General features: G+C 51.7%; 4 protein-coding genes across 4 annotated transcripts; 1 reads left to right on the top strand and 3 right to left on the bottom strand.

Moving 5' to 3' along the window:
- Positions 1 to 95: 95 nt before the first annotated feature.
- On the bottom strand, positions 96 to 1444 carry AYO20_04199 (hypothetical protein; the record flags this gene model as incomplete). The annotated part of the gene is made up of 3 exons (XM_022642498.1): positions 96 to 278; positions 376 to 1352; positions 1408 to 1444. The coding sequence occupies 3 exons, from the start codon at positions 1442 to 1444 to the stop codon at positions 96 to 98; spliced, it is 1197 nt and encodes a 398-aa protein (XP_022501595.1).
- Positions 1445 to 2167: 723 nt separating this feature from the next.
- Positions 2168 to 3142, bottom strand: AYO20_04198 (adenylate kinase; the record flags this gene model as incomplete). Its single annotated transcript, XM_022642497.1, has 4 exons — positions 2168 to 2621; positions 2672 to 2826; positions 2880 to 2932; positions 2986 to 3142. 4 exons carry the CDS (start codon positions 3140 to 3142, stop codon positions 2168 to 2170), a joined length of 819 nt encoding a protein of 272 aa, XP_022501594.1.
- Positions 3143 to 5769: 2627 nt separating this feature from the next.
- Positions 5770 to 9843, top strand: AYO20_04197 (hypothetical protein; the record flags this gene model as incomplete). Its single annotated transcript, XM_022642496.1, has 5 exons — positions 5770 to 7254; positions 8034 to 8451; positions 8501 to 8729; positions 8805 to 9183; positions 9259 to 9843. The coding sequence occupies 5 exons, from the start codon at positions 5770 to 5772 to the stop codon at positions 9841 to 9843; spliced, it is 3096 nt and encodes a 1031-aa protein (XP_022501593.1).
- Positions 9844 to 10623: 780 nt separating this feature from the next.
- AYO20_04196 (hypothetical protein) lies at positions 10624 to 12313 on the bottom strand (the record flags this gene model as incomplete). Its single annotated transcript, XM_022642495.1, has 5 exons — positions 10624 to 10877; positions 10937 to 11623; positions 11672 to 11754; positions 11816 to 12009; positions 12062 to 12313. The coding sequence occupies 5 exons, from the start codon at positions 12311 to 12313 to the stop codon at positions 10624 to 10626; spliced, it is 1470 nt and encodes a 489-aa protein (XP_022501592.1).
- Between the last annotated feature and the right edge of the window lie 788 nt (positions 12314 to 13101).

Raw genomic sequence — 13101 nt, 5'->3', positions numbered from 1 at the left:
GATATCTGTGGGGTATATCGCCATGAGGATAGCAGAGCGGGCCAGTATCGACGTGATGGGGCCGGCGACCTACCTTGCCTCATCTGCGTCTCCTTCTACGCCTTGGATGTCAACTTCAAGGGGTAGTCCGTACTCTCGATCGCATCTGGGTAGACCAAGCCGCACTGCTTCCTCGCTTCATCCATAACCTCCATGATCAGCGTCGATTCCGCCCAAGATATGGTTTCGGATTCTAGTTTCCCAGCAAGCAGACAGCGTGCCGCAGCGTCGGCTTCGTACTGATGTGCGCGGTGAAGACGTCAGTTGGACTGTTCTCGCTCGCCACCAAGGCGAGATCATGAAGGGAATATCTGATTAGAGACTTGGGTTACATACCATCATGCCGTGACACCCACCCTCGAACTCGAATTTTCGGTCGAGAATCTCCGCTGCTGGGTCCTTCGGTATCAATCGATATCGTGTCGGCCGGTATATCGGGCCATATACTTGGATCTCGCCCGTTTCGCCTTCAATGCGTACTGCGGGGGTTTCCACATCTCCTTTCCCGGCGTGTCGTCGCCCTGGGTCGTCGCTGACACGCATCGCTGTGGTAGCCACCGCGTGAGATCTCGTCTTTCCCGTAGGAGTCGATTTGGGAAATTCGAGGAGTATCAGAGTCGATTCATCGGCGCCGGTCCGTGGTTCTGGGGTCATTGCCGCCCCAACCACTTTGGGACGAGATTGTTCCCGAAGGTGCGAAGGTAATGTGTGGTACATTGATTGGAAGACCCATGTAAGAGAATAAATACCCAAGTCGAGCAGAGCCCCGCCGGCCAGGTCAAGATTCACCATGCGATGGCCCGGATCAAACTCTTTCTCGGGTGACACCCCAATACTCAGATCTGACAGCACTCGTATCACCTCGCCAATGTCATTATCTGTGATGTGTTTTCGAATGGTCTGACTGAGTGGGAAATACCGCGTCCAAACAGCCTCCATGAAAAAGAGGTTCTTCTCTTTCGCAGTCTTGTATAGAATCTTAGCTTGTGCGGCGTTGACTGTGAGGGATTTCTCGCAGAGCACAGATTTATTGTGGGAGAGACAGAGCATGGCGTTTTGGTAGTGGTGCGAGTGTGGCGAGCCAATGTAGATAATATCCACCGCCGGGTCTTTTACGAGTTCCTCGTAGGAGCCGTAGGGGGTGCACTTTGCGGACTGAGACGCGGAGACGATATTGGAAATGAACTTTTCTGCGGAGGATAGAGACGAGGAGGATGCGACCGCGGTAACGATGTGACGAAAGTCCGTGACATTACGAGTCGAAGGGTCGACAAGAAGATCTTTGGTAAAGGTCTGTGCGATTCCACCAGTGGCTACAGCATATTGTCAGTCGAAGGGAAGCGCGGAATTGGCTGTTTTGTAACATACCCATAATGCCCCAACGGACTTCTTTGGGCGAAGACATGGTTGCAAGGACCTGCACGGTGAGCAACTGGGTAAATAAAGTAAAGGATACGAAAGAAATGTCAAAATGCTGCAAAATATCGTGGCAATGTACAGCATTGAAAGAAATCTCGTGGGGAAGAGTTATTTGTATCAGACGCGCGCGGGGTATGCAACCAGCAAGCGGATCGACAGACGTGGTAAGCCGCCCGAGGACGGTTATTCAGCCTGATATTAAAGATTGGCGGCCATTGATCACAACCGGCCGTACGTCGTCGGTTGCCTCCCCGGAAATGGTCAAAAATGCTCGGTCTCTTGGGTAGGTACTCGGTTTGGTCGGATCTGACTCCGAGATGTTCATTGCTGTCTTCATATGTTTGCTGAATAATTTTGGGCGTCCTCTGCAGTCAGTTGGTGCATGGGGAAGCGGGTAAGATTCCGGATATTGCATTCTGGGACGAGAGGGATAAACAAGGGACGCGTGGCTTGCTTGTGCCAATTAAGTCTTGTATTCGTCTCGCGAAAGGCGCAAGATATGTACTCAAAGTCAGAACCCTTTTCCGCATGAGACTCACCAATTTCCTGGGGATGTTGGACACCCAGTTCCCGTAACTTGTACACATTTGCAAACCTGGCATGAATTCTTTTTCAAAGTCTCTTGGATAGTGTCATTCCAGCCGCCAATTCGGTGCTTGCTCCGGAGCTTGATGCAAGGAGGTCCTTCTTCATTGTCCTGCACGCACGTCTACCGCAGTCCGATCTTGGTCAGGATGCTGCCGGTGGCTGGGGTCTTGGAGTCACCGAAAACAGAGAGAATGCTCTTCCAAACATGTTCCGGGTCCTGGCTGGCGTCGATCCCGGACCAGATACCTTTGTTCTTGTAGTAGGTCACCACAGGGGTTGTTTGTGCGTGATATGTTCCCAATCTCTTCTTAAGAGTCTCGGCATTGTCATCGGTTCTTTGGATCAGTGGCTCTCCAGTGACATCGTCCTTCATGAACTCCTTTGGTGGATTGAAGACCTTGTGATATGACCGACCCGAGGCTGGGTGGATTAGCCGGCCTGTGATGCGGGAGACGAGTAGTCCGTCGTCGATCTGGAGTTCGATCGCGTGCTTCAGAGGTTTGTTCTCTGCTTCAAGCATAGAGTCGAGGCCTTCAGCTTGGGCGACCGTCCGGGGGAAGCCATCGAGGATAAAGCTGGCAGTGTCAGTAACGAAGGACATGATACCTGTAGCACAGAATCTTACCCATTGGCGCATTCGCGGTTGGTGTCCAACTCGTTCTTGATCATGTTGATCATAATGTCGTCGCTAACCAGGCCACCTTGGTCCATGATCTTCTTAGCTTCTTTTCCCAAGGGAGTCTTTTTTGCAACTTGTGCTCGAAGCATGTCACCAGTGGCCTAGGAGAACTGTCAATGTCTGGTCTGGGGCTGTTGGAGGCATATGGGCATACCAGATGACACACGCAGTATTTTTCTTTGATTCGGGGAGCTTGAGTTCCCTTGCCTATGGAGAGCGTGTCAGTTAACGCGTATGGTGATGGGGAATGCCACACCCACCTGCGCCTGGGGGACCGATGAGAATCATGCGCATTGCGTCCGTGACCGAGGGCTTCTTTTCGCCTTCTAGCCTTCGCTCGAGAGACCAGACTCGAGCTTCGAGCTTGTGAACAAGGTCTTTCAGGTCCTCGACATGTTGATCGGTGATTGGAGCCATGCTGGCTACGTAGCTAAGCGAAGGGGACCTGACCAAGGTCGAAGGTTGGGCAGATAGCTAGAGTGCTTGCTGTGGCTCCTTGCTAGGTGAACTGCAAGTGAGCAGGAAAATGAACGAGAGGAAGGGATACGGGATGAGAAGAAAGCTGCCACAGAAATGCAGAGGTGTTACGAAAGCAATTGCTTTGTGAGCTTTCAAAAGTTCAGCGAGGACGAGAATCCTCCGGTTTACCGGGCCACGGGCGTTGCACCAGCCTCCCGAGGTGTCGACCTGACCTCCGGCTTGCCAAGAGGTCACGTTTTTTGTTTGTCGGCGAGCCGGTGTCAAAAATAAGTGGCACAGTCTGACAAGAAATAGCAATGAGGAGCGATTCGCTATTGACTCAATTGCACCCCTATCCTCATTAATCATTATAGCGATATTTGATCTGGCGCCCGCCGCAATCGCAATTAAGAGGGCGTCTACTTTTTGTCAGACTGTGCCATTTTTTTCTTCCAAAAGCTTGTCGGATGGATGAGCGCACAGCGCAGACAGCTGAGAGCCACACAAGCCACAACTGCGCACAGATTCCTTTCCCTTGTCCCGAAAGTATTCCGATCGTCTCTTCGCCTTGACCTCATCCTCGCCTCCCGAACTATGGAGCACATCCTATGGTTGAGCTCAACATCCACAACAATGTCCGTCCCAACGGCTTTGTGGCAACCCAGCCAGAACTAGGTGAAACAAGCAGACATCTGCGCCCGCAATTGTTTCCAGAAAACACCAGCATGCACCCGGGTTGTCTAACCATGGGCATATTTTACATCATTTTCCGCCGTGTGACCGCGAAGTTCGAGTTTTGTCTGCCCATCGCTCCAGAGTTTCAAGGAGAATGCACGCTGTACTATCGAATCAGAGTTTCCAACGCCCAAAGGCGACCCTAGAGACCATCTGCGCCAATGAGCACCGGATTAGAACTCTCTAGCAAAACACTGTCCTGACTTTCACTTCTTTCGGAACAGAGGCTGCTAATACCGTGGGTGACTATCCCTATCAAAAGCAAAGAGATTTGGAGTCAAAAAAGGCTTGATGTCCTGTCTTGTGCGGCCAAGAAGATTGCCCCCAGATATCTAACGCTTGTTGAGTCGTGAGAGTCGCCGGAAGTCTACGGGACTACAGGATTTTGGGAGCAACTGCTGTCCATGCGCGACATGTCAAGCGATGCTTGTATAGCTGACAGTGCCGGTCAAGGTAACGAGCTGTATGTTTGATCCTGTGAAAGTCGCTACAACTTCTTGATCTTGGTGAATGTGAGGCTCATACCAGCTGGCTTACTTATGAAGACAGCGGTCGATTTTAAGCTCAGCTCCGGAATCTGACTGACTAGGTTCCTTGACGCAATTCAGTCTACGATATTCCGCCGTAAGACAATGCTTATAGCCACAGCTTCGCTATTTACAGCTTCGCTATTTCTACCCTATCAATGCTCAGTTGAGGCGCTGAGACCTTGCAGACAAGGATAAAGACGGGATATACGGAACTCTGAAAGCTTGCCTCGAAACCCTATTCGCTTGGATGCGATTTTGGCCCTGACATCGACTGGGTATGACCAGAGACAATCTGGAAGTCGCCAGGGGAGTCAAAACTGGCCTACTGCATCAAGCACGTCGACACTCCCTTGTATCTCAAGAGGTCTGATACGTCTATTTTGAGCTTCATTGACCCAAATTCAAGTCCTTTTTCTTCAATATCTTCACAAGAACTGCGCCGGGCGAGTATTCTGACCCTTTCAGACAGTTTTTATCGGCATTTATCATGCGGTTTGACTTTCCAAGAAGTGTTGGATGGATTTCACTACAAACCAGGGTCACCTCTGAACCATTTTTACACAGACAGCTCCAAAGGCTACCTCGCTACGTCCACGACGTCGGATTGGCTCTGACCAAGACGCAGAGAAAATACCTACGACATGGACGGGTCTTCGGGTCTTTGTACACTTTGTCCAGGACGAGTCCGCGAATCATCAGGGCTCTGTCAGCTGATACTGACACCACCTCACAACGTTTCATCTCGCCGAAACATGCTACAGAGTACTACGGTGGGGGAGGACCCTTTCCCGGAACAGTGCAGTGTGACAGCACAGACTGCGCTGGGTACCGACAGGTTCTTATACCACATGATTGGCAATCTTCGCCAATAAAGAGACTCGCTAGTCTGCTTGTTGCGGTGAAGGGAACATCTATGCATGCGAGAGAGCCCCCAAGTGCTGAAAAAGGTAAAGCAAAGCAAAGAGCGGTCTCAACACCGCTTTCTGCCGAAGCAGACGGCGATCTCGGGACGATTTCTCCTCATTTCGTTACCTAGTCCTTTCTCAATGGCTGGGAGTTGAGAAGCGCAATTGAATATATCTTGTTGAAAAGCAGGTTTTTCAATTTCCCCGCATTTTCTTCTATCTGGTTTACAAGCCGTTTCCGGATCGACGGCACTTAGAACGCCACAACGTCTAAGGCTGTGAGGAGTCGAGTCTCGTGAATTGCCAGCAAACCAAAACGGTCTACATGCGAACCAAGCATTTTCAAGCATATATAAGAATTGTCAAGCTCGTGTCTAGGGAAGTGTAACTAATTTTCGACCCCCGACGTAACAGAATGTTTTGTCCCTGGATCATTTTTGGTGCCATCCCCTGGGTGAATGCTCTTCCCAGTGCGGCTCCTTGCGCCAACTCACTTCCCAAACCAAATGTCCCAGGAGCTATCGTTACCTCTCTCACTGCATCGGTAGTCGATAATTATGCCATCAATATCACCGGCGAATCAAACAATTGGCCTGGTCAGAACATTACGGGACTCAGCTTCTGTCAGGTCAATGTTAGTCTGACTCATCCGGGGACCGGGGATCATGTCAACAACCAGGTATGGCTTCCTCTGACCGGATGGAATGGTATCTTTCTCGGCGTGGGAGGCGGTGGATATGTTGCTGGATCCTGGTCGTCGTTGGCACCGGCTGTTGAGCGTGGGTATGCCGCCGTATCTACCGACGCAGGACACGCTCAGAACAACTCTGGAGACGCCACATCCTGGGCACTGATCAGTCAAGGTGATGTTAACCAGAATCTCCTCCTTGACTTTGCGTCCAGGTCAGTCCATGATATGACGGTGCTGGGAAAGGCAGTCACCGCCAGTTTCTATGGATCTGCGCCCAAGTATGCGTACTGGCAAGGCTGTTCCACCGGCGGCCGCCAAGGTCTTATGGAAGCACAGATGTACCCAGATGATTATGATGGCATCGTCGCGTCCGCTCCTGCAATCAACTGGAATGACTTCACACCAGCTCAGCAATGGCCCTACACCGTGATGAACAATGAGCACTATTCTCCTCCTCAATGTGAGTTTGACGCTGTTAACGCTGCTGCAGTGGCAGCGTGTGACCATCTGGACGGTCTACAAGATGGTATTATTGGTGCGCCTGGACTTTGCAAATTTGATCCTTCCGAGCTTGTGGGTAAGAACTATACCTGCCATACGGATGGTTCAACTCGACGCTTTTCGAGCCAGACTGCGACTGTTGTGAAGAAGATTTGGCAAGGGCCCACCGCTGCCAATGGCACGGCCTTCTGGTATGGAATTCTTCCTGGCACCAATTTCAGCTCGTTAGCGCCGACCGAGACGTTCACGAATGGAAGCACGGTCGCCGAACCATTTGGTATTTCTGACAGTTGGTTCCGCGATTTCTTGTTCAAAGACGCCAACTACAACACCTCCAACATTACTTACGCCGAGTTTCCAAGCTTGATCCATCAATCTCATGTGGAATATGATGCCGTCATGGGGACCATGGATGCAAACTTGTCCGCCTTCAAAGCTTCCGGGGCAAAGATGATCACCTGGCAAGGTCTGGCTGACAACCTGATTATGCCGAATGGGACGATAGAATATTTTGAAAGAGTCAAAGCCTTGGATTCTAATGTCACAGATTTCTATCGTGTATTCTTTGCTCCCGGCGTGGGACATTGTGGCGGCGGAGGAACTGGCCCGATTCCAGACGACACTCTCATGGCTTTGAGGAAATGGGTGGAGAATGGAACGGCTCCGCAAGTGCTGCCTGGATCGAGCGGGTTCAGGGTCAATGGCACCGTTCGACATCAGGACTTGTGTCTCTATCCCCTCGTATCAAAGTACAATGGAAAGGGGGATCCAGCGAATGCTTCCAGTTTTACGTGCACGAAGAATTTCTGAGCCATTGGAAGAGTCATAGCTCAACGGGGTTCCTTGCGAGATGAAACCAAGTCTATTCCCCATGTGAGAAAATGCCACTGTCACTGTGCAAGAGATAACGTAGAGATTCGACTTGACTGCATAACATAACGTACGGACATTTGTTCGTTGGATGATTTGTATGGAGCCTGATGCACCTCAGCCTTGTGAATCCCTGGCTTCTGATTGGTCAACATCCCATGCCTGGAAAACTCCTGGAGGATTCAGCCTGTCGATCCTCCATCATTCAACAATCATATCAGATTCTGATGATCCCTCTCTAATGTTATTAAATAGAGTTTCTTATTATCCTACTCTAGACTCTGATTCTGGCCATATCTTGACGAAGACTTCCTTCAGCGCCTTGGATCGACTTCGCGGCGTTGACATCTCATATGCAATCTTCAACAACTGTCAATCGTCGTCAGCCGTAATCACCACTTTTGATTGAATATACTGCAACATCCCATCGGAATAAAAGCCGCTTGTGACGCCTACAAATGCAGCGTCTGTCCTCCTTAGTGAGGACGATAAGTGGCGGTGGAAGCATCACCGGATTAGAAGGTAAGACAACACAGAGATGAGCCCGATCTGGTCTACGGGCGCTTCATCGGGGTTTTCACTACACAGTAATCTTGTCTGGTGGCACTAGCTTACAGCCCAAAGATCCAAAACCGGAAGACAACAGGACATTGTTCCAAGCGTTTGAGTGGTATCTCCCGCCGTCTTCAAGCGACAGTGCCCTCCCGAATGCGAGCCACTACGACACCCTGACAGCTCTGCTTCCACATCTCTCTGCCTTGGGCATCTCGCACATCTGGATTCCTCCGGGCTGCAAAGCCACATCGGTGCATGACAATGGGTACGGGATATACGACCTTTGGGATCTTGGTGAGTTTGACGCGAAGAAAAACGGTAAACCGTCAAGAACGAAATGGGGTCATAAGGAAGAGCTAGAAGCCTTCTGTGCAAAGGCAAAAGATATGGGGATAGACGTCCTCTGGGATGCTGTCCTCAATCACAAAGCCTCTCCAGACGGAAAAGAAGTGAGCTGGGGCGTCAAGGTCGACTCTCATGGTAAGTGGCAGCCATAACAATGAATCAACTGGGGCTAAGTACGCAACAGACCGGACAAAGGCCCTCACCAAGCCCTATGAGCTGGAAACATGGACCAAGTTCACCTTTCCTGGGCGCGGCACGAAGTACTCGGACATGAAATACAATTGGAAGCATTTTTCTGGGGTCGACTACGATTCCCGCACGAAAGACCACGGCATCTTCAAACTCGTTGGCGAAGGGAAGCGAAGTGACTGGGCACACGATGTCAGTAAGGAGCTGGGGAATTATGACTATTTGTAGGTTGCTCTGCCCGGATATCTCGCACTACTTTGGAGTTGGAGAACCCACGAAACTCACACATTGTCCCACAGGATGTTCGCAGACCTTGATCACTCGCATGCTGCTGTGCAGGAGGATATCTTCAACTGGGGAACTTGGATAACCTCGCTGCTGAACCTTGGCGGCTTCCGGTTGGACGCCATCAAGCACTATTCTCTGTCCTTTCTGGCAGACTTTCTTGCACATCTCGACACGAAATCATTGCGAGGGAAAAAGTTATTTTTCGTTGGAGAATATTGGGATTCTGATGTGGACACATTGTCTTCAGTCATCCGGAGATGTCATGGGCGGTTGAATTTGTTTGATGTTCAGCTGGTATACACGTTTAGCGACTTTTCAAAGGGCAGGAAGCATGATTTGAGAACGATCTTGGACGGGACCCTGGTACAGAAGGATCATACCCATGCAGTGGTAAGACCCTTTCAACACGATGTTCCCGAACGTGCCGAAATTTTGCAAAAATTCTGACGAGCCCCGTGCTCCTAGACGTTCGTTGCGAACCACGACACACAAGAAACGCAGTCTCTGGCTGCGCCCGTCGAAGAGTGGTTCGTGCCGCTGGCTTACGCACTGATTCTGCTTCGCCACAACGGCGGAACCCCCTGCGTCTTCTGGGGGGACGTCTTTGGCAACCATGGACCGCGGCCTCGACTCCCGTCGTGCGGTGGCAAGCTTGCGCGCCTCGTCGCCGCGAGGAAGCTCTACGCCCATGGCCCGCAGAGGGACTATCTCGATTTGGAGGACTGCATTGGCTGGACGCGACTGGGCCACAAATCCAGAGCGAACGGGGCCGGCCTCGCGGTCGTCATGACCAATAGCTGGGACCGGCGGTCGAAGCGAATGTTTGTGGGTCACAGGCACATTGGGGAGAGGTGGAGGGACATTCTCGGCTGGGAGGACAGAGAGGTCGTGATCGACTCGAAAGGATTCGGGACATTCCCTGTTGGCCACCGGTCCGTTGGGGTCTGGACACACGACAAGGCCCCCGATTTCGACAGGATCACCAGGTTCACGTTTCCCAGGTTGGGGCACAGTGCCGCCGCACCGGATCCGAGGGTGCTTCCTGCGTGAGCAAGGCAGAGGGCAGGGCAGGGCAGAGCAGAGCAGGGATCCGACTATTGTACGGCCCTCCCTCCAACCTCCCCTCCCCCTTTTTTTGGAGGAGAAGAAGCGCCAGGACAAATCGTCCGTCCAGCCTTCTCTTCCTCCCAGCTCACTCAGCAACCGCTTCCAGGCTTTGCTTCCAGACACCAGGCCATGTGCGGTGGGTATGTAGGTAGGCAGGAAGGCCCATCGTGTTTCGAGTGGACTGACCGGGTCGAGAAGCCCTACAACCTATGGTCACCGGGCACATGTTCTCCAATATGCCGTTGCCACTGCCACTGCCACGAGGCTTTTTCCATCCCCATGCCACGGGCTATTGACCCTGAGATGCTATGAATCACATTGCCTGGCTTCCCTGGCAGCCTCCTTGGGGAGGTGGCTTCTGGAGAGCCGCGAAACACAGACCACCAAAAAGATGCTATGTACGTGGTCATGGGACTGTCAAAAGTTCCAGCCTCGAATTGTTGTGATATATTCACGGATACTCCGGAGCTGGTCACATAACACACATACAGAGACGCGGGGCGCTGGACGTTTGCGGGACCAGATATTCGCCTCTTAACAGGAACGTGGTCTGACCATGATTATGATGAAGATGCGGTTTTTGTAGAAGGATTTTGTGACTACATTCATTCTGCTATTTGGAAGAGTCCAGGCCCACAACAACACAGTGCAGGATTTGCCTCGTGACAACCAGCCGAGGATCCTCAATATCGCCTCCGACCTTCATCCCAGTACCATTCGGGTTTAGAGCTGGTATTTGAATTCGGGCGATTTGTCGGTGAACTCCTGGGGCGGCGTAACCACACCTTGAGAGCGGAGCTCCTCCTTGCGGGCCTCGCGCTTCTTGTAGAGCACGTACAGAATGTTGAAGACAATGAAGGCGAAAGCCAGACTGCCCAGGGACCAGGCGTGGCCGAGAACAAATTTAGGCGCGTCCGTGGACGCGTAGATCTGGCCGGAAATGATACCGCCAAGGTTGGTGAGGGTGAGCTGGGTACCTACGGACGGGTCATCAGCAAAAAGAAAACATCGTGATCAGCCAGCGGAGACGACTTACCCAAACTTGCAGCTCTCTTCCCGTCAGGTGCCACGTTGCCAGACAGCCAGGCAATATTACCGCCGGTACAGAGGAAGCATGCGGTGGCGATGAGATAAGTTGCGAAATATTGGACTCCCACCGAGACGTCGTCCATTCTCAGAAGGATGGCGTATCCTGCAATGCCGACAGGAGCACAAATCACCATGATCAAGAACCTCTTGTGGTATCTGTCGGAGATGACTGCACCGACGGCGTAGACGATTGCTCCCCAGAGATTGACGGGAATCACGAGATATTGAGCTTGTTTGGTGGAGTAATGCAGTCCGTTCTTGATGATAATGGGCAAGAAAGTGCCAAAACCATAGAGAATGGTGACCACGGCAATCTGACTGACACCGTGCAACCAAGTCTTCGTGTCTTTCCAGGCCAGCTTGAGATCGCTGAGTTTGTAGTGGCCGTCGCCTCCCGAGTAGGATTCTGATAGCTCGGCACGGACAGCCATGATTTTCTTGTCTTCGTCATTGAGGAAGTAGGCGGTCTGGTAGTTCTTTGGGACCAGATAAATGCACATGGCAGCGAAGACGAGCGTGATAAGACCCTCCAGGATATAGAGCCACCGCCAACCAGGGTAATCGGCGACGCCATCCATGTACAGGATGCCAAAGGCGATGAGACCACCGAAAGCGCCGGAGAGCGCAGAGGCAACTATGTCGCGTTAGTCTTAGCCGATGTCGCAGGGGTTATAGTACTCACTGAAGAGATAGGATATCCTTTGAGCCAATTCTTCTCGTCTGTACCAGTTGGCCAAGAACAAGGTCATGGAAGGAAACAAACAGCTAAATGCACGACATCAGTCCCGTCTTTCGTCGATTGCTTCAATAGGTGGGAATAACGTACCCTTCAAACCAGCCCAACAGGATTCTGCAGACACAGAGACCCGCGAAGTTCTGGATGAATCCCATGCACATACACACAAGTCCCCAGCAAAAGGTGATGATAGGGATGACTCGGTGGAATTGAAGTCGTTTGACGTATAACGAGGTGGGTAGCTCTGCCAGGACATATGTGCAATAAAAGATAGAGACGGCAGTCTGTCACCCAGTTAGTGGATTTGTCAAAATTGCGTGGTTTGAGGCAGCATACGTTGAGCTGATTGCCATGTAGACCGATATCATCAGCCATGCCTTGGGTGGCCGCGAACCCAATATTCCCACGGTCAAGGTAACTGATGAGCATGAGAAGCATCATGACGGGGGCTATGTAGAGATCGAGCTTGCGCCGCAACTTGGCTTCTTTCTTCTCGAACTCGATAGCCTCTCTAGAGCGGTCATCTGTGATGTACTCCTCGATCTCAGCCTTTTGCTTGAGTTCATCGGCCGGGTTCTCCATGGCCATGTTTGTTATCCTTTTTCCACGGTATGGAAGGTGACTATAGGGAAATTTGGGCTTCGTGGATATGAGAGCCGGTTGGTGTGTTTATCGAGAGACGAGAATCTTTGTCCTGGAGTCCAGCTTATCATTCTCAAGCCAGTTGGGGTACCGAAGTCCAGAAGCAAGCCACGTGGGGAAAGCCCTCTGTAGAAATTCCCAGCAGGTGGATATCTCTCCTGATCAAGCGGGTAGAAGGGAACAAGGACTTGTGCACTGAGCAGACGAGGCAGGGACACTGACATCTAGGAGAAATTCCGGGGAGGAACCCTGATGGCCTGAGTGTTCTGTGGTGCTCTCGCGAAGGGCCATAGCCATTTCTGTCTCGGTGGCCAAGGCGGGCCCATGTTCATGTCAGAACGCCGTCCGGTGTCATTCTAAGTCCCATTGGTGGCACCGGTTGATTCAAACCGGATTAGTGATGTAGCAGATCCTAGGCTGGGCCCAGTACAGAGACGGCATAGATCGCTGATCGGCAATGCTTCGAGGTAGTCAGGAAACGCGCTAGCTGTCAACGGTCGATGTAACTACAGCGTCCTGCTTACGGACGCTGCGGAGATTGGGGGTTTCTCCAATCGGCACTTATCCTGAAGGCATATTGTTGGAGAAGTGGACGTCGTGAGAGAGAGAGAGCGTGGCGGTGGATGCTCGGATCTGTCCTCCCAGTTCGAGACAGGTGATGGACACAGTTTTAGAGGCTGGTGGGAACGGTCATTGCCAACATTAGATTTTTTGGATGCATGACTCTGCGTGTG

This window comes from Fonsecaea nubica, assembly GCF_001646965.1.
Source record: "Fonsecaea nubica strain CBS 269.64 chromosome Unknown Scaff21, whole genome shotgun sequence".
Classification (NCBI taxonomy): Eukaryota; Fungi; Ascomycota; class Eurotiomycetes; order Chaetothyriales; family Herpotrichiellaceae; genus Fonsecaea; species Fonsecaea nubica.
The sequence above is the reverse complement of the archived record's forward strand: the minus strand, read 5'-3'. Positions and strand labels throughout refer to the sequence as shown.